The sequence below is a fragment of the Petromyzon marinus genome, chromosome 52 (assembly GCF_048934315.1).
Source record: "Petromyzon marinus isolate PM22_M1 ecotype Great Lakes invasive population chromosome 52, UKy_Petmar_22M1.pri1.0, whole genome shotgun sequence".
Classification (NCBI taxonomy): Eukaryota; Metazoa; Chordata; class Hyperoartia; order Petromyzontiformes; family Petromyzontidae; genus Petromyzon; species Petromyzon marinus.
The window spans coordinates 8,322,644-8,348,469 of record NC_133718.1 but is presented as its reverse complement, the minus strand read 5'-3'; the positions used below and the strand labels follow the sequence as shown (position 1 = coordinate 8,348,469).

Sequence of the window (25,826 nt, the reverse complement as noted above, 5' to 3'; positions counted from 1 at the left end):
TCTTGTAGTTGGCCACCAGGTTTGCACACATCTCAGGAGGGATTTTGTCTCACTCTTCTTTGTAGATCTTCTCCAAGTCATTAAGGTTTCGAGGCTGACGTTTGGCAACTCGAACCTTCAGCTCCCTCCACAGATTTTCTATGGGATTAAGGTCTGGAGGCTGGCTAGGCCACTCTAGGAAGGACCTTAATGTGCTTCTTCTTGAGCCACTCCTTTGTTGCCTTGGCCGTGTTTTTTGGGTCATTGTCATGCTGGAATACCCATCCACGACTCATTTTCAATGCCCTAGCTGAGGGAAGGAGGTTCTCACCCAAGATTTGACGGTACATGGCCCCTTCCATCGTCCGTTTGATGCGGTGAAGTTGTCCTGTCCCCTTGGCAAAAAACACCCCCAAAGCATAATGTTTCCACCTCCATGTTTGACGGTGGGGATGGTGTTCTTGGGGTCATAGGCAGCATTCCTCCTCCTCCAAACACGTCGAGTTGACTTGATTTTGGTCTCATCTGACCATAACACTTTCACCCAGTTGTCCTCTGAATCATTCAGATGTTCATTGGCAAACTTCAGACGGGCATGTATATGTGCTTTCTTGAGCAGGGGGACCTTGCAGGCGCTGCAGGATTTCAGTCCTTCACGACGTAGTGTGTTACCAATTGTTTTCTTGGTGACTATGGTCCCTGCTGCCTTGAGATCATTGACAAGATCCTCCCGTGTAGTTCTGGGCTGATTCCTCACCGTTCTCATGATCATTGCAACTCCACGAGGTGAGATCTTGCATGGAGCCCCAGGCCGAGGGAGATTGACAGTTCTTTTGTGTTTCTTCCATTTGCGAATAATCGCACCAACTGTTGTCACCATCTCACCAAGCTGCTTGGCAATGGTCTTGTAGCCCATTCCAGCCTTGTGTAGGTCTACAATCTTGTCCCTGACATCCTGGGAGAGCTCTTTGGTCTTGGCCATGGTGGAGAGTTTGGAATCTGATTGATTGATTGCTTCTGTGGACAGGTGTCTTTTATACAGGTAACAAGCTGAGATAATGAGCACTCCCTTTAAGAGTGTGCTCCTTATCTCAGTTCGTTACCTGTATAAAAGACACCTGTGAGCCAGAAATCTTTCTGATTGAGAGGGGGTCAAATACTTATTTCCCTCATTAAAATACAAATCAATTTATAACATTTTTGACATGCGTTTTTCTGTATTTTTGTTGTTATTCTGTCTCTCACTGTTCAAATAAACCTACATTAAAATTATAGACTGATCATTTCTTTGTCAGTGGGCAAACGTACAAAATCAGCAGGGGATCAAATACTTTTTTCCCTCACTGTACATTTTACAAAATGATTAAGATTACATGCGAAGACGAAAGGTGACTGGGTGGCTGGGTGAGGCAATGCCCGTGTTGGGGGCACGGAGTTGCCGCCAACTGGAATCTATATTCATGGTTCTTTCGGTAAAGTCACGTAGAAGGGAAATAATAAAATAATAAAAACAAACCAATAAAATTATCCCGACGTTTCGATTGCAACACAAGCAATCATCATCAGGTGTGAAAACCACAGCAATAAATTATTATTAATTTTATTTTTTCCCTTCTACGTGACTTTACCGAAATAACCAAGAATATGAATCCCTGCAGTCACGAAAGCTTTAAATCGAAACTGGGATCTAGCGCTTGGATCGTAGGGTTGAGTGCTCTCATTCTCTGGGACAGGAGGTGGAGGTCTCCGTGCGAGTTGCCATCTTCACAGTATTTGGCTGCCATGAATTCCCACGTGGACGATAAGCCACCTCGTTCAGCTATCATTTGTGGCTAGGTCGCTTCGGATAACGAAGGGTTTATACAGCTTCGGTGGGCCTTGCCTGGTAAAATACTTTTTTTTCTAGTTTAGTTTAAAGATGTCATTGAAACAAGAATGAGCTGACCGATTGTTACCTCGTATGGTTGTGCAACAAAAACCTCAGTTTGTTGTTTGAGCCTTTGTAGAGTGAATATAATAGTTTTCCACAATAGTTTTTTTGTGTTAGATCGCGTTAATATAAATTTGTCGTTGAACCCACCACCACCCGACACAGCCAATTAGCAAGGTTTGTCACGTTAACAAAACACGCCAATTCGTTACTAGTACAGCACACCGGTGCGTTGGAGAGTAAACCCACGACACCAGGTACTCAGTTGAGGTCGAGTCCGACCTAGAGGAGGCCCAGGACCGGTTTAGATATTCATCACTGGTCTTGGCCGTGAGCGGGAATTGAACCCGGGTCGCCAGGGTTTGTAGCGCAGCACGCTAACCGCTACACTACCGCTCCCCACGCTGCACGCACGCACACACACGGGCTCTGGTTCCCTGGACACTGCCCGTCACCCCCTCCGCCACCACTCACCCCCCCCACCCCTTCCCGCCACCCTTCAAACCCCTTGTCCCCAGCCCTCGTGCACCTGATCCCGGGGCCCCGCTTAATTTAAGAGTCATCAGAATTAGTGCGGCTTCACCGATGCTCTGGATTAATCGGCGGCTCGGTGCGGTTCTGATTGCAGGTTCTTTCTCTCTCCCTCTTCTCCCCCCCCGCTCTCTCTGGCTCGCTTGCCGTGCGTCAGTGCCGGGCCCCGGTGGCTGTGTGTTGGGGCGGATCTCTGTCGATCGCCACGAATTAGCCGACCTTTAATTTGGCACCGTGCCCGCCGGTGGGAGGGTCGCGTGCTCCGAAGGGCTTTAACAATCTCGATTTCATTTTACCGTTTGCTCACGCAGGAAAGCCCTCGCTGTGAATTCCAAGACGTTCGCAGGAGCGTCGGTGCCATCGGTGGCGTGGTCGATTTCTTTTGGAGCGTGTGTTTTGTGTTTTTTTTGTTTGTTCTGCTGCCTGTGGGAACAAGACGCGGAAGTGGCCAGAGAAAGCCGTTTTCTCTACTGGCATCGCCCCACGACTTTCACAGCGTGGTCTCGCGGCGTCAGATGGTGCGGCTAATTCCTGAGTGTGCGTATCTTGCATTTGGGAGGAGACTGGTATCGTAATGTCGAAGTAAATGTTCTGCTCAAATGAGCATTGAGACAGTTGCTCTTCTCCCGTTTACAGGCCTGAGCAAGACATGGGATTCTGCCGTTCTTATGTTGGGGGCGAATCCATGGGACAACCACTGTTGACTTCTCCACAAAGTGGTACCTATTTTACCGACCCCAAAGGGACGACGGGCCGAGTGGCCTGGCCGCTTCAAACAAGCAGGTTCTTAACCTACCTGAGCAGGTCACCCAGACACACGAGGGGGATATGACAAAGAAGGTTGCACAGGTAGGTGAGGAGCCCACTCGCTTTACCGTTCTGCGTAGGCCCCTCGTTTGCCCCTGCTGGTGAGCGTCCCACGCACGCTGTCTCGGAGAGCGATCCGCGAGGTCGCCTCCCCGCTCCGTTGGGTCGCTCACGGGCTCCAGCACAGGAGGCCGATAGACACCGCGACTCATCTCGGCCATCGACCACTCCCTCTGATGAAGGCTCCCCCCCCTTCAACCCTTCCCCCCACCTCCCCCCATGCTGACACCTCAAGCTCCATGCCTGTGCATTGAACTCTAATAAACATCATCGTCGTCATTGTCAGCCACGGTCAATCCACGGCCGGATCAAGGGCTCCTCAAGCTGCCCCGCCACCTTGCACGAACCTGCACTGTAAACATCTAGTTCCATCTCTTCGGCGGACGTCCTGTTGGATGCCTTCCTATTCATCGGCTGCCGCTTGGGTTGTCATATTTGAGCATCGTCCCTTCTAGCCGTGACGTGTGCTGCCCCCCCAGGCCCTACAGTTTATTTTCTTCACAGTTAAGATGATGTCATTCCACCATTTTTGCTCCGCATCAATATTCAATCCCCTTGCTCGTTGAAGCAAAAAGTTTCGTTCGTTACACGCCCACGCATGCTGCGACTTAATAAATTATTTACGCTTTCCCAAATCGGTGTCCGTGCGTGCGTGCCCGAGGCACGTGCGGACATTAAAGAACACTATGAACCGCGCTTGCCAACAGTTAAAGAGTCCCAGGGTTCAGCATTCCACGGAAAACTTGGACAACCCTTGGGCGCTTGAGGTCATGGCCGGGGAAGAAGATGTGGCCACTTGCCTCGACAAGTGGAGCGCGAGGAAGCAGCCCCAGACTGTGACCGTGGCCACCGCCTAAGTCGGACGACGATTGCCTCCCCCCCCCCCCCCACGTACCACCGAACTTCCTGCCCCCTGAGAGAGGTCCATTCCCCGGGGGCATCGCGACCACTCGCACCGCCTCGCCTCAAGCCCCCGTTGGATAGACCACTAAACCCCAACATCAAACTACACCTGCTTGCCCAGCCGTACGGAGAAGAAGAAGAAGCACTTCAGCGATTCACAATGTGGACACGTGAACGACGACGGAAGGGCTGTTGGCCCGACATGTTACCTCTTCAGCCGCCGAGCGCTTTGCCGTGGGGAATTCTGGCGCGTAGCACACGCGAGCGTATTTGCACGCGCGTCATGCACGACGCGGCACCGGGGGGACTGGTCTTTGCGTCCGCGCCGTGCCGTTAGATTGCTAAGTGGCCGCGTGTGCTTCGAGCTTGGCATGCTACGGCTGCTAGATCTTGCGTGGGGTCGAGGGTTCAAATCGTGCGCACCATCTGCCTTAAAGTGGCCATCAAAGACGCTCTGACAGGATTCGCACGGAGCAGACGCTTGCGCGATGGAGGCTTGGTCGAGTGATTGACACAACGGACCGCGGTGATGAATTGCGTGGACGGGGAGGGGGGGGTGGGGGGGTGGAGCAGTGGCACAGCGGTTAGCGCACCATGAAGCGACACGGACTTGAACCTAGGCTTTCAGGAGTGCCGTGTTAGTGCACTGACATTGCTACGCGGCCCCTTGAGCCACCCAACCACCTCTATACAACTCTTTGTGTAATTTCTGCCAGTATAAGTACAGCAGGCTCCAGTACGCCACTTGAAGGTGATTTATCTTGCCATTCTCTTGCTTGGGTTTGAATAAACAGAGCTGAAAGGCGTTAGGTTGATTTTAATACCGTTCTATTGCTATATTATTATAAGTGGAAGGCTTAGGCGATTGGGAAACGTGATTAATTTTGTTGAAATTTTAGAAAATGACCACAGGGGTTCACTTTCTCCTTTTGACCATGAAGATGGCACCGCAAGTTAGCGGCGGCGACATCACGTAGACTCGGCAGGAGCCGCCAGGGACAGGTACCCTTGCTCCATGTTGACATTTCGATTTGCTGCAAGTTGACGCGGCCAAGCGGTGGTGAGATATAGGTGATGTTTTGGGCAGTGACCCTTCACGACACATAGATGTGTGAACAATGGCCCTTCGTGACACACAGATGTGTGAGCAATGGCCCTTCCTCACCTATGTGCTATAAATAAGGGCCATTACATGAAACTTCTCCGATTATATATGTATGTATATTTGTTTTCCTTCTAAGGCCACACTGTTATTGACGAACGCGTTGAGTGTTGGTTGTGCAGCGGTGGTGGCGGTGTCACCGGATGACTTTGTCATTACGAGGCAGGTGCCTATCGCGCTGTTTTAACAGTGGTGAACGTAATTAGCGTACTATTTGCTGGGCGTGTAATTGTAAGAGCGAATGTTTCAGCTCGTAGGGGAGATTTCAGAGGGGGGCGCGTAGTACGGCCCCCCCTTACGTCATGAACTGGACATGACCGATGACATTTCCGAGCATTGTAATACGAGCCGCGTGAAAGATCGACCGTAATGCCATCGTTGAACGGTCACTCGTAAACAAATGAAGCTGTTTGCTTTTGCTTTGATAACACAGCTGGCCAAGCAACGGAAAATGTCACTTTGGAATACGCCGCTGTGGGAACTCCGCGCGAGGGTTCATTCTGAAGTGGAGCTGACTGTAGTTAATTCGTACGTTGTCAATTTGTCATTCCACTGGTGTGGGACGGACAGCTAGGGCTGCCTTGGGTGGCTTAGCAGTTGAAACTGCGGCGGAACGTTGAGTCTCAGCCCCCGCTTTCGTTGGTTGAGGAGATGTTAAGAATGTTAATTTACAGTTCTAAAGCGGAGGAGGTCGTGGGTTCGATCCCGACCCTGACAATGCCTGTTGTTGTGTATTTTGAGTGTGCGTGTTGTTTCTCTCCCCGTGGTGGTCACGTGGATTGTTCTCCGGGTTCCTCCGGTTTTGCCCTCTGCCACATTTAGAAACATGCACTTTCTATTATTTGGCTGCTACTGCCACCTATTACGCCCGGCACGGCACACGAGGGGGTGCCTGGCCAGCATCACGCCCGGCTGCCTTTGTTTCCCTAGTGGCGATGTTTACACACCGCACCAGGTACTCGTTTGAAGCCGAGTCGACCTAAGGGAGGCCCAGGACCGGGTTCATAGGGCAGTGGACCTACCACGACACCACTGCCCCCCAGACGCACACAAAAGATGTGCCCCCCCCCCCCCCCCCCCCCGTGAAGCCTGAATAGACTCTTGGGGCAAGTGTTGTTAGCGAGTAGCACCCATGAAGACCACACACACTCACAGACACATTCACAAAACAAACAAACGCACGCACAGACACGCGCAGGCACACGCACACACACACGTACATCCAAAGAGGAATGAGACACGCACGGCTGACATATGCAGGGCGGATTTCATCACGGCAATCTTTTAAAAAAAAATCTCATCAGATAAGTGTCATTCACACACCGGTGCACCCTGATGCAGCGGATAGACGGAGCGGTGGGCACGCTCAGCGATATTACAGACTTGGTACGCTTTGAGCATTTTTAATTTGGGCAAAACTGCGAAAAACGTGACATGCTATTTCACAGCACATGTATAATGCATCTGAATAGAAGAAGGGTTACATTGCAGCCTTCCCCTTGCCACTTATACTTGAACTGACGTTGGTTATGGCCGCGCATGATTTGTTCCAGCGCTTGTTGTGTTGATTTTGTTTGGACGGAATTTTGCTTTGCACATCTGCGGACCGTTTTTTGCCAGTCCGCTGCTGGATGAGGGGCCTCGCGCGCACCTTGTGGTCTCCGCGAGAGATGTTTGGCCGTACGTCACCAACCGTGGTCCGTGCCGGTCGGTGAACGGCGGTGGTAGTGCGGTGACACCGATTAATTTTTCTGCACGGCTCACTGCTGCTCGGAGCGCCTTCCGCACCTGTGAATTGATCATGGCCATAAATGCACCATCCCGGTGCAACTCTGCTGAGCTTTCGAGCTTGTGAGTTCGTTCGCATTCGTGGCATTACGATTATTAATGAGACATATATACAAAGGTGTGTGCATGTGTGTTTGGGGAGCGGTAGTGTAGCGGTTTATGTGCTGCGCTACGAACCCGGTGGCCCGAGTTCGATTCCCGTTCATGGCCAACACCAGTGAAGATTATCTGAACCGGTCATGGGCCTCCCCCAGGTGGACTCGGCCTCAAATGAGTACCTGGAGAAGTGTGCAGTAAATATCGCCACTGGGGAGACAAAGGCGTCCGGGCGTGGTGTTGGCCACTGACCCCCTCGTGTCCCGTGCCCAGCCTTCATAGGTGCTACTCGCTAACAGCACTTGCTCCAACAGTCTGTTAAGGCTGTACGGGGGATCTATTGTCTTTGTTTGGAAAAAATGTTAAGGCTATACTCGTAGAGAACTCGCTGTTGCTCCGCAGCGGGAAAGAGGATAAAGACGTCATGTTCGTACACTTCCCACAAGTCTCCTGTCCTCGGAGCACTAAGAGTAATTCAACATTTTATCAAATAATAATATGCCAAGATAATGTAATATTTTTTTTAATTCTCTCTAGCATTTAAAAACATTTCTGGGGACAATTATTAATGGAAGCAGGCAATTTGAAAAGTTGGATTAATTTTAAATTAACCGCATCAGCCTTGTACATTCATTACTCCCACCTCTTCAATGTCGCTCTTTTTTAAACGTCTTCCCAACTCAGTTCAACAGAATTTAATTCAACGGAAGATCCTTTGTAGCCAGCTACCCAGCTAGTTCGGTGGCAGCACCCACTAACAACAGAGAAGGAGCCCGGCCAGCAGCCAGCCAGGAACCTCGAGGCAGAGAGAATTGTTTTTAATAATGACCATTGCTGACTTTCCTCGGCTGCATTGTCATGGAAGTGTCTGGCTATGTTAACGTGTTCCCGCTGAAGTTAACTTTCCTCTTGCAAATGTTACCCTGGGCCTCTGATAACCCACATGTGTCTCGTTCACTTCTTTGCTTTAGTGAAATAGACAGCTGTCAAGAGTTGATTTGCTCAAAACCGAAAGGCTAATTTAATCCTGTCCTGGTCTTTTTTTCTGTTCCCCTTTGGCAGATCTTCAGTTTTTATTTTGTTATTTTTTTTTTACCATTTTGACGAGCGTGCGAGCATTTGTGGCCGAAAGGAGAAAAGGGCGAAACCCCCGTAGGTGCCAGTTTGATGAATATTTGAAGAGGCTGTGGCATCAAGGCTTTAGCCGGCGCTGGGCAGGAAATGGTCAGCGAGGGCGCCTCCCGAAAGCGCCAAATACCCTGCGGGCGCGCGCAGGCACGGAGGCCCGGCCAGTGGAGCGCTCAGCCCCACGAGCTCCGGGCCACGCTGTGACCTCCGTTTCTAACGAGCTTTGATGTGCGGTGAATTTTAGCCTTAACTGGCCATCCATGGGGGGAGGGGTGGGTGTATATTTGGAGTTTGCGTGACTCTCTCCCCGTGGTCACGTGGATTTTTCTCCGTGCCCTCTGTTTTTTTTTTCTCCACGTTTAGAAACATGAGTTTAGAGTATTTGGCTGCTCTACATTTCCACATGACAAGCCACTTCCTTGCGCTATGATTTGTGGCCAGGTCGCTTCTAAAAAAGAGCTACATAGCTCAGTGGGTTTTAACTGGTAAAATAAAAAGTTTAGTTAAGTAAAAAAAAAGTATTTGCTTTTTTTGTACGCTGGGGAGGGGATGCCACCATCTGTTGCCATCTCTCGTGCAAGAGAGAGTCTCTTTTGCCTTCCTGGTACTTTCCCCTACTCGTGTCGATCCTGGCTTCCTGCTCCGCTTACTCCACTCACTCCTTGTCCTGCGCCTTAATCTCCACGTCCGCTCCGCGGTCCTTGCCATCCCGGCCTCACCTCTTCAAACCACCTCTTTCGCCGCCTGCCTCTCGGTCTCCGCCCTCGTGCATCCACGTTCGTCCACCTCCCTCCATCCGATGCGGTGCCCCCCCCCCCCTCGTCACGACGACGCGTCCCCCCTGGCCGCCTGAGTGCACCAACGGAGGACTCGTCGTCATGAAGCGAGAGGCCTCCTAACCCTTTTCTATTCCGAGACGTCTGCAAGTCGCTGGGGGGGTGTCCCATTCACCGCTGAATCTCGGGACGTGCGAGCGGTTCAGCGTAAATTTGATTTAGAGATGCGTAGCGCCGTTGTTATTACAGACATTGTTATTCACCGCAGAGAACCGTAGCAGCACGACCGCACTCTACGATAGCTGGCACCAAAACTGTGCTACGTCTAAAATGGCCCCCTCCTATTTTAGTCCATCGCCTAGTTTTAATCTATCGCCCAGTTGCAACGTAGGCTGTGGGCTCTGCCTCTTCTCCGCCGCATTCGAGGCATCGTTGAAACTGCCCGACCCCTCCCCCGCCCTCGGGTTAAAATTGCATCTCCGAGACTGTGCACGCCAAAAGGTGGAAAACGTGAATTAGTGAGAGGAGCTGTAAGTTACGGGTGGGAGAGTGAACGCAAGGGACGTGAGGTGAGAACATGCATATAAATACGTTTGATTTCTTTCGCACTGTACGTAGCCAATCGTGCTAATCGGAGGTGCGGGGAGGGAAAGACAACAAACTAAATACAAAAAACAGTTTTTAAGAAATTAGTTTTCAATCTATGTTTAAAAGTGCATCGCTCCAGTGGCTTCCTAATGTCGGAAGGAAGAGCGTTCCAGACGGCCACGGAAGCGCATCTGAAAGTAAGCGATGCGGTGACCGTCTTTGTTCGATGGCTAGCAGCCAAAAGCTGCTACTGCGAGTATGACCGACTGTGAGTTCACGTGATGATGGTTTATGTTCCTTGCCGAGATCAGCGAGGAATTGTGGTGAGAAATGCCGGGCACGGGGAGTAACTCACGAGCCGACACACTCGGTGCGACCGGCTGGGGCGCAGAGCTGTCGTTCACTTGTGGGGTCGTTACAGGAGCCAGCGAGAAACTAAACTATGAAGCAAAATTTAGATTTTATTTTAACAGGTAAGGCCCCCACTGAGCTATATAGCTATGATATAGCAGCTCAACGAAGTGGCTTATCATCATGCGGAAATGTATAGCAGCCAAATGCTCTGAACGCACGTGGATTCTGAATGTGGAGGGAAAAACTGGAGGACCTAGAGACACATCCACGTGACCACGGGGAGAGAGGCACCACAAACTCCAAATATTCAGCAGGCGTCAGGTAGTTAAAACTCGGCAGACAATTCGCTTCCTTCCCATATCCATCTCTCTGCGTAAAAATAAATGAATCTAACAGTACGTTTTATACGTCCTATCAGCCACACGCGGCATTCTGGGAGTGCATACGTTTAGCGGCGTTGGTCCAACGCAAGCGAACTGTGGACCGGTTTCGACATGCAGTGACTCGTCAGTAGTGTCGGGCTCGATTAAAACAATGAGGGGTTCTGGGTAGAGTGGAAGATAGAGAAGGGATTTGTACGTGGAGTTGAGTCTGTGAAACATCCTTTCAGTCTTGCAGGTGCTTGTTAGTCTTCTCTTTGTATATCGCACGGCCATCCACTGTATACAGTGTGTTTTGTGGTGTTGTGTTCTTTTACTGGTTGATGGGATGGGTATTTTTTGTATGTGGAAAGACAGATATCGGCCTTATTGTGACGCGCATTGTCTCGAGCTAACATTGTAACCTGACGAAAATGCGAAACCAGATTGCAATCTATAGGCTGCTGCCTAATGCCAAATCATAACAACTCGTGATTGCTTGTACACAGTCACGTGATCACAGCACACACACTGGCGGAGCACATGTGCGGAATATGTTTACAGCACGCACGCGCTCGAGTTATCGCTCGGTAATTGGAATCGCATGAGCGGATTCCCACATTCACGGGGAATGTTCCACCGCACGGCCGCCCTCCGCTCTCCACGTGGGGGCCCTCACTCACCCCCTTTCCCCTTTATCCGTAGCGTGACCCTTGCCGCCCGCTCCCCCAGCGCCGAGACCTCCACCTCACACTTCATGGAGCTGCTGCCGACCGCCGTGTGTTGGCTCCACGCCTCTCTCTCTCTCTCTTGTCGGTTCGCATTTGACGGATGTGCGCGGCTGCAAGAGTGATTTTCACGTGATGATGACAAGCCACTTCGTTGAGCTATCGTTTGTGGCCAGGTCGCTTCTGAAAAAGAAGCTAATAGCTCCTTGGGCTTTACCTGGTAAAATTAACATAGATTCCCCCCCCCCCCCTACACTTTTCACTCTTGTCCTGGTTTTGTACCCTTTGTTGTTGTAACTGTCTGACCGGCCCCTACTGGACATCTATGAAAAATAGCTTTACAGCTCATCGGATTCCTCCAGTATAAATGAAAGATTCTGATTGATTCCAGAGGGCTTCTGCACACCCTTGGTTTCCGTAGCCCGCCGTCAGGCCAGTGAGTGGGCCGTACGTGCCAACGACGCACACACACGTTCCCGCCCAATTGAGTTGCCAAAATCTCAAAAGGTTTTTGTGTTTTGTTCACTCTGAACGCATTTAGACGTTCCGCTTCCCTGACAACACGAAGGGTTTGTCGCTTGCCCTGCGTAGATGAACAACTGCAAGAAGGGTGATTTTACTTTTCATCTTGAAAATGCCGCCTCTTTTTTCTCGCATCAGGCTATGTCCCCATTGGCTGCTAGACTTGCGTGTGAGCCCCTTGAACCGGCCTGCGTTAATCCGAATGAACAGTTTGGAATTTGTAGCGCACGCAGTCGCCGTTCACGTCCTGCGTGAAAATGATCCAAGGGTCCGGGAAACCACGGACAAGCGGGAAGGCAGCCAGAACCCGTGCCAACTATTACCCAAGCTCTGTCGCCCTATTTTGTGATGTTTGGCCAACTCCAATGAATGTTATTTAAACTCACGATAAAAAGTAGGGCGTGTCACAACACTTTCCCGAACAAATACGTTCAGAACGGTGCGTTTCCACTCTTCATTCATAAACGTGCGAATCGAGACTCGGGCCAAAGTGGCCGCTGAGCACAGTAGCCTTGTTGCAGTCTTGAGTTGAAGCACTACCGCCAGCAAGACGCGTCGAGAACAACACCTTTCATTGGCCAGCAACGGCGGCTGAAGATCTTCTCGTCCTCTGTGCGGACGCGAAGTCCCCCCCCCCCCCCCCCCCGTCGCTGTTTGCCATTATAAACCGCGTGGATGCGCACGCGGGCATTTTCCGGGGCGAAGCAGAAACTCTCGCTGCCGCGCGGCGTGGCGAACGAGCCGTTTGGCGAGCGCGACGTCGTGTGCATCCCGGTGTTCCCCCCCCCCACCCCCTGCTTCCCCCTCCGCCACCCCGAGGATCGCGCCGGTCAGTGTTTGCGAGGTTTGCTGTTCGCGCCCGGCACGCGCCGGTGCCGGGCGCTGGTGGAGAGAGAATCGAGTGAGCGTTTGATTCGGCCGGGTCGGGGTCAGGGGCGGACGGACTGGCGTGCTCGCGGGCTCGCGTTGCACAATCGCGCCGCCGAACATCGCGGCTGGATGCTTTAACGCGAGGACATTTCCTCGCTCCTTTTCGTTTGAAACGCCGATAATTTGTGTTGCGTAGTAAAAAAAAAACTCGCCGTGTTGGATTTCCGCACGTGTCTGTGCGAGCGCGAGCAACGCTTGTGTTGCTTCCCCCCGTTGCCCAAATCGACTCGGACTAAAGATTGAGAACGTGAGGCACTCGGCAGCGCCTGCGCCGCCCGGCTTGACGCGTGGTGATCTCTGTTACACGCGCGCGTTGCGGGCGAGTCCGGAACGCTGCATGTTCACACGAAAGCAGTGGACGGATAAATGGGATGTTTTTTTTTCTCTCGACACTCCATTTATCTTCATTAGGACTTAATCATCCTCCTACTCCTCCGCCCTCCGCTCCTCCTCCCAATGCGCGTCCCCTCTACCCGCTTGCTCGCATCTCATCTTCGCTCCCTTGTTTGATCCTACCCCCTGCTCGCCTGCCAACCCGGGGCCGGTGACCCCCGACCTCATTCATCGACGCACCGGTGCCGAACGTCACCATCGTGGTCTCTGCCACGGAGCGTGGGCGCCCGCCTGGACGGCTCACAGGGCCCTCCTGTCCGTGTCCTGGGCCCAGTCAGACTCAAATTTTACACCGCTTCTGCAGTTCGTCTCCGTCCATCAAAGTTCCACAAATGTCCTTCAAGTGGCGAGCACATCTTGGCGCTTACGGCTTTTCTGCCGTGGCGCAGGGGAGGGGGGGGCGGCCTTCCTCGAGCGGTGGGCAGAGCGAGAGGCGTCATGCTGTGTCCTCTTGTAGCCAGAGCAGCAGCAGCCCTCTAATTGTGTGGCCAGGTTGGATCTTGAGCTGGTCGAGATGGTTCGTGCCAAGTCGGTTGAAGTGTCCTCTTAGATGTTGGGCTCCGTTGCGTTGTATACTTATTTCTACTTATTTATCCTTCCATACTTTCGCAAAGAGAATTACGAAGTTACGGCCTTTGTCTCACGGGCAGGGCGCAAGACACCGGCGGCCCAAGTGGAATGCGCGCAAGAAATCCTTTCCTCGCGGATCACAAAATAGGACGTTGCTTGCTCATGTCACGGAAAAGTCGTTTCCACAAGTACCCTGTCTGCCAGCCGATTCGTAAAATAACGTACACACGGAACCAAGTGGTCCCTCCCGCGTGGCATCTCAGGTCTCGCTTTACAACAAAAGCGTATTTTTTTTATCGGGAAGGGCTCTCACCTTGTGCTAAACGGATCGAACTAAATTGGAATCGCTCCAGTGCCGATTGCTCGAGTCGCAACTCGAGCTGGGAGCAACACTCCCTGGGCTGCAATACCCGCTGCCAATCGGAGCAGATCTACTGGGACAATTGTAAGAGATTCCCAGGGATAATCTCGATGGGCCCCATCGTGGACCATCCTTTCCAGGGTTGGCATTCGAGGCAAGGGAGATGTTAACTACCTCACCTGGTATGCAGGAGGTCGTGGGTTCTATCCTGACCCTGACGCCTGTTGTATTTTTGGAGTTTGCGTGTCTCTCTCCCCTTGGTCGCGTGGATTCTTCTCCAGATCCCCCGGGTTTTCCCTCCACAATAAAACACTGCGTTTTGAATATTTGACTGCAATAACATTTCCACAAGATAAGCCACTTTGTTGAGTTATTGTTTGTGGCTAGGGCGCTTCTGAAAAAGAGCTGTAGTGGGCCTTACCTGGTAAAGGGAAATATAGTTTATAGTTTAAAATAGTTTGTATCCTTGCTCATGCTATCGCCTTCTTATTACTCGCCGCTTTGATTACAGCAACCATGCGCCCTCTGAACTCCCCAAATGTCAGGTGATTTGCATGATGTGGAATTCGACCTCGAGCCCTTTAACAAAGATCACGTTACAACTATCCAGAATCCCCCCCCTCCCCCCGGCTGCTTATTCGCCGGCGCATCCAACTGTGCAAGGGTCTCCTCATCGTGCGTTGTAAAAAAAATAAGACAGTGCCCACCCGCTGCCTTCCCTGTCATGGGGGGACGCTTCTTGTTCTCCTGCGTTGTTCCTGCTGTCGGGAATTTTTTTACCCATTTGTTGTTTGCGTTTTCCCCGACACTTCATTTTAATTTGTTTCAGTGTTGTAATACCGCGTCTCGTTTTTTTTTTATAACCCACCCGTTTCCCCCCCCCCCCCCTCCACGTTGCGGTTTCTCGGTTTTAGTTTTCTCTTCGTCTCCTCTTCGCCCCAAGCGTCGTGCCCTGCACCTTCTCAGGAGGTGTGCCACACGCGCGCACTTAGCGTGAGCCAAACCAACAGCCTCGCGTTTCAGCGCCGATGGGATGTTCCCATTTGTCCCCGAGTGCAACCCTCTCTCAAGACCAATGCTTTGGGAGTACCACGCGTCGCTAACCTAGGAGGTTTGCCATGTCGACATGCGTGTTGCCGTCAATGCGGACAAACATGCGGAAAATGGCCAAGGCTGCCCGCGTTTGTGCCAACCGCTACAGCAACCGCTGCAGCGGTTGGCGCAAAGCCTTACCCACTCACCAGTTTTCCAGAGTCAATACAAACTAAAACCATAAAACTAAACTACCACGGGGAAAGGGACACGCACACTCCAAATATACAGCAGGCGTCACGGTCGAGTTTGAACCCACGATCTCCTGCGTACCAGGCGAGGGAGTTAACATTTCGCCACCTGAACGCTCCCCATTATTACCGGACTGCTCGCTCTCGCTTGTCCTCGCGGCCTCGCGACTTTGCGACGTGACAACGACCCTATTCCCAGGTCTTCTTTTTTTACTTTACCCGAGCGGAGAGAGCCGGCAGATGCGACGTCGAACTGCGTTCCCGCATCGCCGAGTCAACGGGGGGCGCCGACTGCGGGCCCACCCCCACCTGCCGGCGTCGTCGAAAAGCGAAAGTCGAGCGGCTCTCTCGGCTCGACGGGGCCTCGGCGTGTCCCCGTCGTGACCCTGGCCGACTCTCGCTCGAGGTGCTACGGACACACATAATGGGCACGCCTCTGTCGCGTCTTGAACGCCCCCCCTTCGCAGTTTTAGATTTTTCTTATTTTTAGCGAGTCGCAAAAAATTCCAGCTGCGCACGGGGGGGCCTCCGTGCCGCAGATTGAGGTATTGCTCGGCGGCGGTTTGCACGTCTCATTGCGGAAGCGACGTGACGGGCTGTTGCGGACGGCCTTCGGTCTGTCTTCGAGGAATCGGTAGCCTCTGGGTTTGCACGTCTCATTGCGGAAGCGACGTGACGGGCTGTTACGGACGGCCTTCGGTCTGTCTTCGAGGACTCTGTAGCCTCTGGGTTTACCACGAAGCGCCGGATGTTGGTGCACAAACTGAGACCGGTGAACTGGTCTGTACGCGAGATCTTCTCGTTCGCTTTGGGTGACTGCCAGGAACGTTTGAGCTCACTAGCTAATAGGTGCGCTCGGCTTACTTTCCATGAGTACGCGGGCTCTACGTGTACTTGCAGCCCTTTGTACATCCACTGCTGGGTGAAGGTCTCCCCCACACCGTGTTGGTTGTGGGAGTTGTTTGACCATACCTCGCCGCGCTCAATCATGCAGGTTGGCGGAGGTGGTGAGGGGTGACGGTGCGGGAATCCATGACCGCTACGGATATCGCTCGCCGCTGATGTCGGCTGTGGCCAGGAAACAAACTCGGCTCGCTGGGTTTCATAGAGCATTGTGCTAACCACTGTACCACCACCCCCCCCCCCTGAAATTCTCTGCAAAATCCCGAATACCCCAACCTAATTGGCTGCCTCGGGCACCAGATTGTCAAGTAGGTTTAGCGAAACGAAACACTGTCCGTTTCAACTGTAACGCGACAAAGCGTCGCGTTACCCGCTGTAACGTTTCTTCTGCGTTGCACACAGCGCCGCGAACCGAACCCCGTCGTTACGGAGAAAAAGTGTTTCTGCGTTTTTTTATGGGCCGCTGCCTGACATTGTCCGTAGGTTTTTTTGCGTGTAAAATTATGAGCCCTCCCCCCCCCCGCCCACCCATCCACCCACCCACGCCGGTGTGTTCGTTTTGCGTGATAACGGTCGGCGGGCGTCTTTTGCGATTTGAGCGATCCGGACGGGTCTGTCACAAAAGCAGTTTTCACAGATCGCGCGTCGTCAAAAGAGCCAGCGCACCCATGTGCCTGGGGGGGGGGGGGGGGGGGCCCGCGGAGAAACAAACAAGCAGAGAAAGTAAATAATAAATCAAAGCCACTTTGCACGTGGGCATTGCGAAACCGTAATGCGTTGTGACATGAATCGCGAGGCCAGGCTCAGGACACAACATATTTGCTGATTATGAGCTGGTGATTACATGTCCAGTTAATACGAAGTGATTTTATTCCGATTGGCAAAACAGATTCTCTGACGATTCTGTTTGGCTAATGCGGACTCGGCCCATTGAGTTTACTGGTACTGTTATCTTTGGTCCTCCGAGATTTTGTGCGGGTAAAATGGTGTTTGAACGTCTTAGGGCCTGTTTTATTGCCAGAAACGGTAAAACCTATTCTTATTTTTGATGTTTAGAATGTTTTCCACCAATCGGTGAGAGTCTCTATTATACATGCGAAGAGGAAAACTGGAGTGCCCAGAGAAAACCCTCGCATGCGAGGGGACAACGCTCTATCCCATACAGAAGGGACAGACGGTATCAGTCCGCACTTTGCTCTGTTCCATTGTGCCGGCACGCCAGGCTATGGGCACCTCCTCGACGGCCACGGGAAATGGAGACTCGCAACTTTCCGTCATCCGTGCGCTAATCCACCAACCCTCTCCACTGCTGCGGCTGCCTCCACAATGCCACATTACAGGCAGTTTAACACATCGCGGTAGGCTTTTGCGACCATTATCATCCATAATACAGGTGTTTTTGGGTTAGATCGTGTAAATCTGTAAATGGCAAATGTTGTGGCTTTGCTCTCCAAGACACCGGTGTGCTGCTGTACATGACAAACCTTACTAATCGGCTGTGTCGTGTGGTGGCGGGTTTAACGACACATTTATATTTACGCGATCTAGACCAAAAAAACCTGTTATGGATTACAGGCAGCCGCGAGCATAGCCACCACCGCCCGGCTGAAGGTGTCGGAGGTTTTTCGTGCTTGTTAATAATTCCGATGCCAGCTTCCATTGGGGTGGTGGTGGTGGGGGGGAGGAGGGAGTCTCACTCTTGGCCACTTCATCAGAATATATCTATTTAGACTCCACGAGGAATCCGATGAGCTGCAAAGCTCTTTTGCACAGGTGTCCGGTATGGGGCGGGTCAGCAAGTTACAGCATCAAGCAATACAAACACACGACAGGAGTGCAGAATGGAGACAACATGAGCCAAGTCACCGAATATAAATGAAAACAAATGTGCGTTAATTATTGATCAAGCTTCGGGAAGGCAGCAAAAGCAACAACAGAGCAGTCCCAGACCACACCAAGATAATCCCACACAGTCACATGATCACGTCAAAGCATTTAATAACAAGGTCACTTAACAATAATGCCTTCTCGTGTAGATCGATTTTGGAAAAGTCGCCCTCTGACTTTGGGCCAAAACTCCTAGTCGAACATCGGCAACTACCTATTTGTGTTTACATGCTTCCGACTTCCTGGAAAACGTAGCTCTTCAAACCGACGGACAGATTCTTTCCATGGATTTCCAAAATATACCGTTCACTTTGACGAGCTCTTCTTCCGTACGGTTGCTGATGCAGATGCAGAGCGACGACTTACAACTTCACTTTCAGGTGGTGGTCAAGCCAGCAGAGACAACCGCGTCAGGGGTAGCGCGGTGCATCGCTGCGATGTCTCCTTCCTATTTGTGGATCGGGGGCATTGCCTCGTTATACGTTGTACTACGGTCCGTTCTGGATGACCACAGTCGCAGCAGCAGCTCGTCTTCTGCTGCTGCTGCAGCCGTGCGGTTTACGGCTTGGCTGCAGATGCTTCCCTGCCAGGCCTAAGGCAAACACGTGTTCGGCTTCATGTAGAGACCGTTCACCTGGTGTTCGATGCATTTGAGTCAGCCTAGCGGCGTGCGGTGCTCATTCAAAATCCCTGCCGAGACCGATGCAATCATCGCGAATATCAAATATTCTTGTTTTCAAAAGTCGTGTTTTTTTGGGGCGTGGATGCCGTCACTTTCCATCAACTTTTCTAACAATCGTTATTCTAAAAGCCGCTCGGCCAAATCGTAAAGCTCCCTGCACACAACCCCTAATCAGGCCACAGCTGCATGTAGGCCTTCTCTTTTAGTCATGGGGGTTTTGTTTGACCATACTTCACCACGCTGGCCAGCGTGGTGAAGTGAAGCGGGGCGGGGTGCCAAGGACCGTTTCAGATTTCACTCGCCGCCGGTGTTGTCCGCAGCCGGGAGTCGAACCCAGGTCGGCGGGTTCGTAGCGCGGTGCGCCGCTAACCGCCGCGTCCCACCGAGCCCTCCTCGCTGCCGTTAACGTGAGAGGCCGCGCGATCGGCAGGGCGGCCTCTTTGCGACTTGAGTTTCACAGCACAACGGTGCCCCTGTGTTCCCCCCTGCGCTTGATGTTTTGGAAAGAAAAAAAAAGAAATGATGGCCATTGTCCGAGTGAGTTGAATGTGTAGAAGAAACCCACGTACCCGATATGGGGCGCCCATTGTTGGGGTTGTAAATAAATAATTAAAGATCACCGACCTGTCCTCCGTGTAATAATGACCTTGTGTCGTCAGCGCCCGCTTGAAATGCGGATACCATTTCAGGTTTTTCGTGTGTAAAATATTCATCCAAAGCTTCTCTTCGGTTCTGTATTTTTTTCTCTCCGTATGGCTTCCTCATGAGAGACGGAGCCATCAATTACGCTCTGCTCACCCGAGAGCCACGGCGCTGTTATAATTACACTTTACTCACCCGGTAGAGCCTCCGTGAGCCTCGTAACGCTTTTTCAGGAGGGTCCTGTGCCTAGCTGTCACAGTCGGGGATGATGATGATGATGATTGCCGCGTTTAGAGTTATTTGGCTGCTGCTATAAAATGTCCACGTGACGATAAGCCACTTCGCTGAGCTCAACATTAGTGGCCAGGTCGTTTCTGAACAAGAATGCTCCATGGCTCAGTGGTCCTTACCTGGTCAGTTAAAAAAGAGATATATAGTTCAGTTCATTACAATTGGGGAAGTGGAATGCGTCATTGGCTGCTTGGCGTCTGCGAGCCCGTTCCTCCCCTTCATGGGTGTTGCCACTGGTGTCAGAGGTTACACACTGCCTGCACGCTTCTCAGTGGGGCCGTGGGGGTGACCCCCCCCCCCCCATTGCTACCCCCCGCCTTCCCCCCAGGGAAGTTTCTCGTTCCGCCTCTGACGTTTCTGCAGGGTCCAGACAACAAAAGGGAACGAATCAAAGGGTAACTTGCACGTGCTGAAAGACAATGTTCCTGAAGAAGACTTAACAAAAACACAAGTGCAATATTTGCACATCTTTGTGACAACAAACTGGTAAAGCATTGTGCTTTATCAGTGGTTAGCGCGCTGTGCTACGAACCTAGTGACCCGGGTTCGATTCCCGCTCGCGGCCAACACCGGTGACGATTATTTGAACCGGTCCTGGGCCTCCCCTAGGTCGACTCGGCCTCAAATGAGTACCCGGTGCGGTGTGTAAACATCGCCACTGGGGAGACAAAGGTGGTCGGGCGTGGAGCTGGCCACCCACCCCCTCGTGTGCCGTGCTGGCCTTCATAGGTGCTCGCTAATAGCACTTGCCCCAACAATCTGTTCAGGCTATATGGGGGATCTTTGTCTTTTTGATCTTTTGTAGCACTGTGCATGTGTGGTAGGTAACGCTGTGTGTGTGTGTGGTAGGTAACGCTGTATGTGTGTGTGTGGTAGGTAACGCTGTGTGTGTGTGGTAGGTAACGCTGTGTGTGTGTGTGGTAGGTAACGCTGTGTGTGTGTGTGGTAGGTAGCGCTGTGTGTGTGTGTGTGGTAGGTAACGCTGTCTGTGTGTGTGGTAGGTAACGCTGTGTGTGTGTGTGTGGTAGGTAACGCTGTGTGTGTGTGTGGTAGGTAACGCTGTATGTGTGTGTGGTAGGTAGCGCTGTGTGTGTGTGTGTGGTAGGTAACGCTGTGTGTGTGTGTGGTAGGTAACGCTGTGTGTGTGTGTGTGTGGTAGGTAACGCTGTGTGTGTGTGTGGTAGGTAACGCTGTGTGTGTGTGTGTGTGGTAGGTAACGCTGTGTGTGTGTGTGTTTGGTAGGTAACACTGTGTGCGTGTGGTAGGTAACGCTGTGTGTGTGTGTGGTAGGTAACGCTGTATGTGTGTGTAGTAGGTAACGCTATGTGTGTGTGTGTGGTAGGTAACGCTGTGTGTATGTGTGTGGTAGATGACGATGTGTGTGTTTGGTAGGTAACACTGTGTGTGTGTATGTGGTAGGTAACGCTGTATGTGTGTGTGGTAGATAACGCTGTGTGTGTGGTAGGTAACGCTGTGTGTGTGTGTGGTAGGTAACGCTGTGTGTGTGGGTGTGTGGTAGGTAACGCTGTGTGTGTGTGTGTGTGGTAGGTAACGCTGTATTAGTGTGTGGTAGGTAACACTGTGTGTGTTTGGTAGGTAACACTGTGTGTGTGTGGTAGGTAACGCTGTGTGTGTGTGTGGTAGGTAACGCTGTATGTGTGTGTGGTAGGTAACGCTGTGTGTGTGTGTGGTAGGTAACGCTGTGTGTGTGTGTGGTAGGTAACGCTGTGTGTGTGTGGTAGGTAACACTGTGTGTGTTTGGTAGGTAACACTGTGTGTGTGTGGTAGGTAACGCTGTACGTGTGTGTGTGGTAGGTAACGCTGTATGTGTGTGTGGTAGGTAACGCTGTATGTGTGTGTGTGGTAGGTAACGCTGTATGTGTGTGTGGTAGGTAACGCTGTGTGTGTGTGTGGTAGGTAACGCTGTGTGTGTGTGTGTGTGGTAGGTAACGCTGTGTGTGTGTGTGTGTGGTAGGTAACGCTGTGTGTGTGTGGTAGGTAACACTGTGTGTGTTTGGTAGGTTATTCTGTGTGGCGGGCGTGGTGCTGGCCACCCACCCCCTTCATTTGCCGTGCCGGCCTTCTTTGGTGCTACTCGATAACAATACTTGCCCCTACAGTCTGTTAAGGCTACACAGGGGACCTTTGTTGCATGTCGCTAAATGGAGAGGTGACCTCGGGAGGGTGAGTCCAGAGCATTGTATTATTGCCATTTGTTGATGTGTCATCCCAGGGAAGGAAGATAGGTTAGTCTTGTGTCATAAGTGTGTAGGGGGGAGGGGGATGCTCGGATTATGTGAAGGAGAATTGAGTGCAAGAGTTTGCGTTGGAGAGTTCTACCCTGTGTAAGACGAAACGCGGAGGTGTTCAGATGTCCGAATACCAAATAGACACCTTTTGCAAGGAATCGAGTCTGCATTAACCACAAGTATTTGTTTTGAACATGCAAACAAAACATACTCTGATAATGTATGCATTGTCTTTGAAACTGATTGGCTTACAACAGACAGCCTTCTTTATGGCCTACAAGTGTCAGACCAGAGAACGCCAAAAGGCTGTGTTGCACTTTGCTTGCGTCGCACAATACACCCCTCATAAAATCTTATAATGCTCGGTTATGTTTTCCTTTGTTGAGTAAAAAATAAATGCACGTTAATTCATTGTCAAAACCTATTGTGCCTCCATGCTTAAGCAAACCTTACTTCCGATGGCGACCCCGCAATCCAGGCATTCCACCTTCTTGTGGCGAGGACGGTCTGTCCGTAGGATAACCCTGAAAGCGGCTGTCGTTCGATCGACACTGACGGGGCAGCGCTGGGGTTTGAGAGCCGTCGATCCCACGGCTCGATCGCCCCTGGCGAGTCAGGACATCTCCAGTCGCGCCGCTCGCTCACGGGTCCCACTGAGTGACGTGCTGGCCACGGCGATCGTGGCGGAGACGGCGCACGGCGATGGGCAGATGTGATGTCAGTCGATGTGACCCCGGGGGGCGGGCTGGAGGAGGTCGCAATGTGAATGAATTAAGCACTAAACAATACACGGGAGGATGTCGCAGCCAATATTATGATTTATGGTTGTTTTTTTGTTGGGTTAGCCCCACGCAAACGATCTGGCCAAATGTTGTTGTCGTAAGACTCTCCGCCACCCGACGCAGCCAAAGAGATGAACACACGCAGCGTGTGTACGACAACGCGCGCCTGTTATCATTGCTTCGGCTCGCCGGTGAGATGATGGACAATTCTCACCGCCAAATATAGCCATTGGATAAGAATTCAATTGCTCGTGCCTAATCGCTGCCGGCTAGCCGATACAATAATCATTGTCGCGTGGATAAATGCTTGTTTGCCTGTGTCGGGTGTGGGGTCGGCATGACGCAAGCTAAGCCAACGATCAGCTACAAATGAACAACAGCGCGTGTTCAGAGCGATCGATGCTCGCCGCAGACCCCCCCAACGGGGCTCGCTAACTCCGCGCTCCCTCTCTTTCCCGCGCTCGTTGTGTTTTTGCGCCGCAGCAGACGTTCGCCGACGGGAGCCACTACGCGGAGCACGTCCCCGAGCGGGGCCTGGCCGCGCACGAAGCCATGAGCAGCTCGGCCTTCATCGGCTCCAGCATGATCGGTACGCCCCCTTCGGCGCACGGCACGCACGGCACGCGACGCACGGCGCCCTCCCTCGCTGGGAGCTGGCGCGCTGGCCGATTGTTCGGGCCACCGGGGATGTCCCAGTAGGCCTAGAGTAGGCCGCAACGCCACAGGGGCGGGCGGGCCGCCCAGACCCCGGGCTACCCTTCAACGTCTCGAGCCGAGCGGCACGCTTTCTCTCTCTCACCTGGGCCGACCCCGGGAATCGGCCGTGACGTCCGAATGGAGGGTGTGAATGTGTAGGAGTCGGCACGTTTTTCCAGTGGCGCTCGGTACATTCCTAGGAACAACGCATCTCTGATTAACACGGTTGGCTACGTACGGTGAGAAAGAAATTCAACATACATACACAGTAATGCATTTGTCCAAAGTCAAAACAATACAGTTCCTTTATGTAAGACAAGGGCCTGTTTTTGTAATTATGTTTTATAATTACAAAATTCTCAAGACTCTTCTTCAGAAAGGGGGCGATGTTGCTGCGTGTAATCCCAACTGAGTCATATGCAGGTAGTTTTTCAGCATCGGGATGTTTGGCCAATACCAGTTAGATTTTTATCTCTTGGAAAAACCCAAAGGACGGGGAGGAGGAGAAACCCATGCCAAAACAGGGGCAGAACATACAAACTCCGCACAGACAGGGCACCCAAGAGATCTGACGCCTCCTTTATTTTAACTACGGGAACAGACACCTGTGTTGGACTACACGAGCAGGTCCTCGCGGAACAAATACTCACACGGGCGACAGTCGATGCAGCCCCACTGCGGTGGAGTTCGCCCTCATCGCCACCCTCTGCATGTCCCGCAACGGGCCCGATGCGAGCGCCTCCACGCTTGAGAGCGGCGCAGACGCAGTCGGGCGGCGCGTCCAGCGCACCGCTCGCACGTGGACGCTGCGGCCCGAAGCCAGCACCCGTCCTGACCACATCCTGCCAGGTACTAATTTTAGGCTGAGTTGACCTGGGGCATTGTCAGTGTTCGGGTTAGTATACCAAATGCGTCACTGCGAGTTCTGCACGGTCGGTAAATGTACCCGGGTCGTGGATAGCAGAGCTGGGAGCGTGAACCCCACGATATGAATGTGGACGAGGAGGCTCACAATGCGCTTTTAAAATGCGATACCTTAAATAAACACAGCTGCTGCTGCTGCTGCTGCTGCGGCGGTCGCAACAGGAGCAATGCCGGGAATGCTCTCAGGAACGCTGGGAATGTGCATCCGCCTGAGCGTCACACCCTCCCAACCGCCCCTCCTGCTGTCACCCCCCCCCTCCTCCTCCGCCCATCCCCCCCCTCAGCCCAACCTCCCCGTGGAGCGGTGAGCCGCACAGATGTGCAAGGCAAATAGTGTTCGTGTGAACACTTGTTTAGCAAGTCTGTAGGGGGGTCAAAGGGCAGCGGGGAGCCAGAGGTCAGGTACCCGCAGGAAGTGTGAGTTGGCAGGTGTGTTTACGTGTGTGTGTGTACGTACGTGTGTGTGCGCATTTATGTGCGCGCGTGTACGTGCTCACTTTTACGTGCGCGCGCGGTGACGTGCGTGCTTTTCTGCGTCTTGCGTGGTTCGCTGGCCGCACTGTTAGCATTCGCAAACAACAAGGATTTTACCACGTTTGTTAAACGTAAAAAAATATGGCTAAGGAAGAGTTAGGGATTGTTAAACCCTGGCCCACCACCTCAATATTAAACCGTGTGGAGCCCCAATTGAACACAAGAGCAAAACAAAAAAATAACACCGTGGAACCGTTTACACGAGAGATCGTACGCGTCGTTGAAGGATGTGGCGAGCGGTTGTTCGAACGTCGCCCCTGTGCACATTCTGCGGCTGGCTTAGTGACTCCCAAGGAGGTACCCAGCGCCTCCGTTTGCTCGCTCGCTCGTGCCCCCCCCCCGTCCGTTTCTCAATTCAAAGTATCCCCCCCCACTTCCCCACAGAGAAGTGACGATCCCTCACATGTGTTTGGGGCAGACATGAAAGGCTTCCCATTGTTGATATCAAATTTGTGCCTTATGTCTGCCTTTAAGGATGCTCTCGAGAAACGACAAATCCACGCTTCGCTTTGAGCCGAAACGATCGTGTTCGCTCACGCGCGTGCCACTTTGCGTTGAGGGTAATGCGTCTTAACAACGCTGTCTTTCCTCTCTCCCGTGCCGTACGTGTGTGATTAAGCTTTCGCTTTTAACACAAGGAGGTGCCGCTTTCCATTTCATGGCGAATAAAACAAATTGAAATTGGGGCCCGGCATTTGGCATTCCAGGGCAAACTTTCATGGGCTAAGCTGGGCTCTCGGGTGTAGCGAGTTGATGGTCACAGCCCAGTCACCCAACGACTGCACAAATTTTTTTTCTAATCTTTGCACGGCAATCGCGTTAAATAATTCAGCATATTCCGGCTCTGGGAACGAAAACATGGGTTTGCCATGCAAAGAATGATGCCTACCGGGCACAGAAAATGTTCGCTCTTCAGCTTCTTCTTCAGGTGGTCAACCGCGTCAGAAGCTAGCTAAGTGATTCGCCCTGATGTCTCCTTATTTGTCGA

The 25,826-nt window shown here is 52.2% G+C and overlaps 1 protein-coding gene and 1 long non-coding RNA gene across 8 annotated transcripts in view; one reads left to right on the top strand and one right to left on the bottom strand.

Moving 5' to 3' along the window:
• The window catches only part of LOC116953628 (transcription factor 12-like), a 275,417-nt gene that overhangs the window by 106,791 nt on the left and 142,800 nt on the right, over positions 1 to 25,826 (top strand). For 5 of the 6 annotated variants that reach the window (XM_032973997.2, XM_032973999.2, XM_032973996.2 and 2 more), the window contains exon 5: positions 23,168 to 23,273. In XM_032973997.2, coding sequence (XP_032829888.2) covers positions 23,168 to 23,273 — 106 coding nt within the window. The remainder of the gene's footprint in view (positions 1 to 23,167; positions 23,274 to 25,826) is intronic. The other variant, XM_032973998.2, reaches the window with a different exon arrangement.
• On the bottom strand, positions 16,843 to 24,500 carry LOC116953631 (uncharacterized). 2 transcript variants are annotated; one of them, XR_012947321.1, is made up of 4 exons: positions 24,031 to 24,500; positions 23,484 to 23,576; positions 22,356 to 22,647; positions 16,843 to 20,010 (listed from the first exon to the last, which is right to left on the bottom strand). It is a non-coding gene; the product is annotated as an uncharacterized LOC116953631 (long non-coding RNA). The 2 variants fall into 2 exon arrangements; XR_012947320.1 differs by having other exon boundaries at positions 23,484 to 24,500.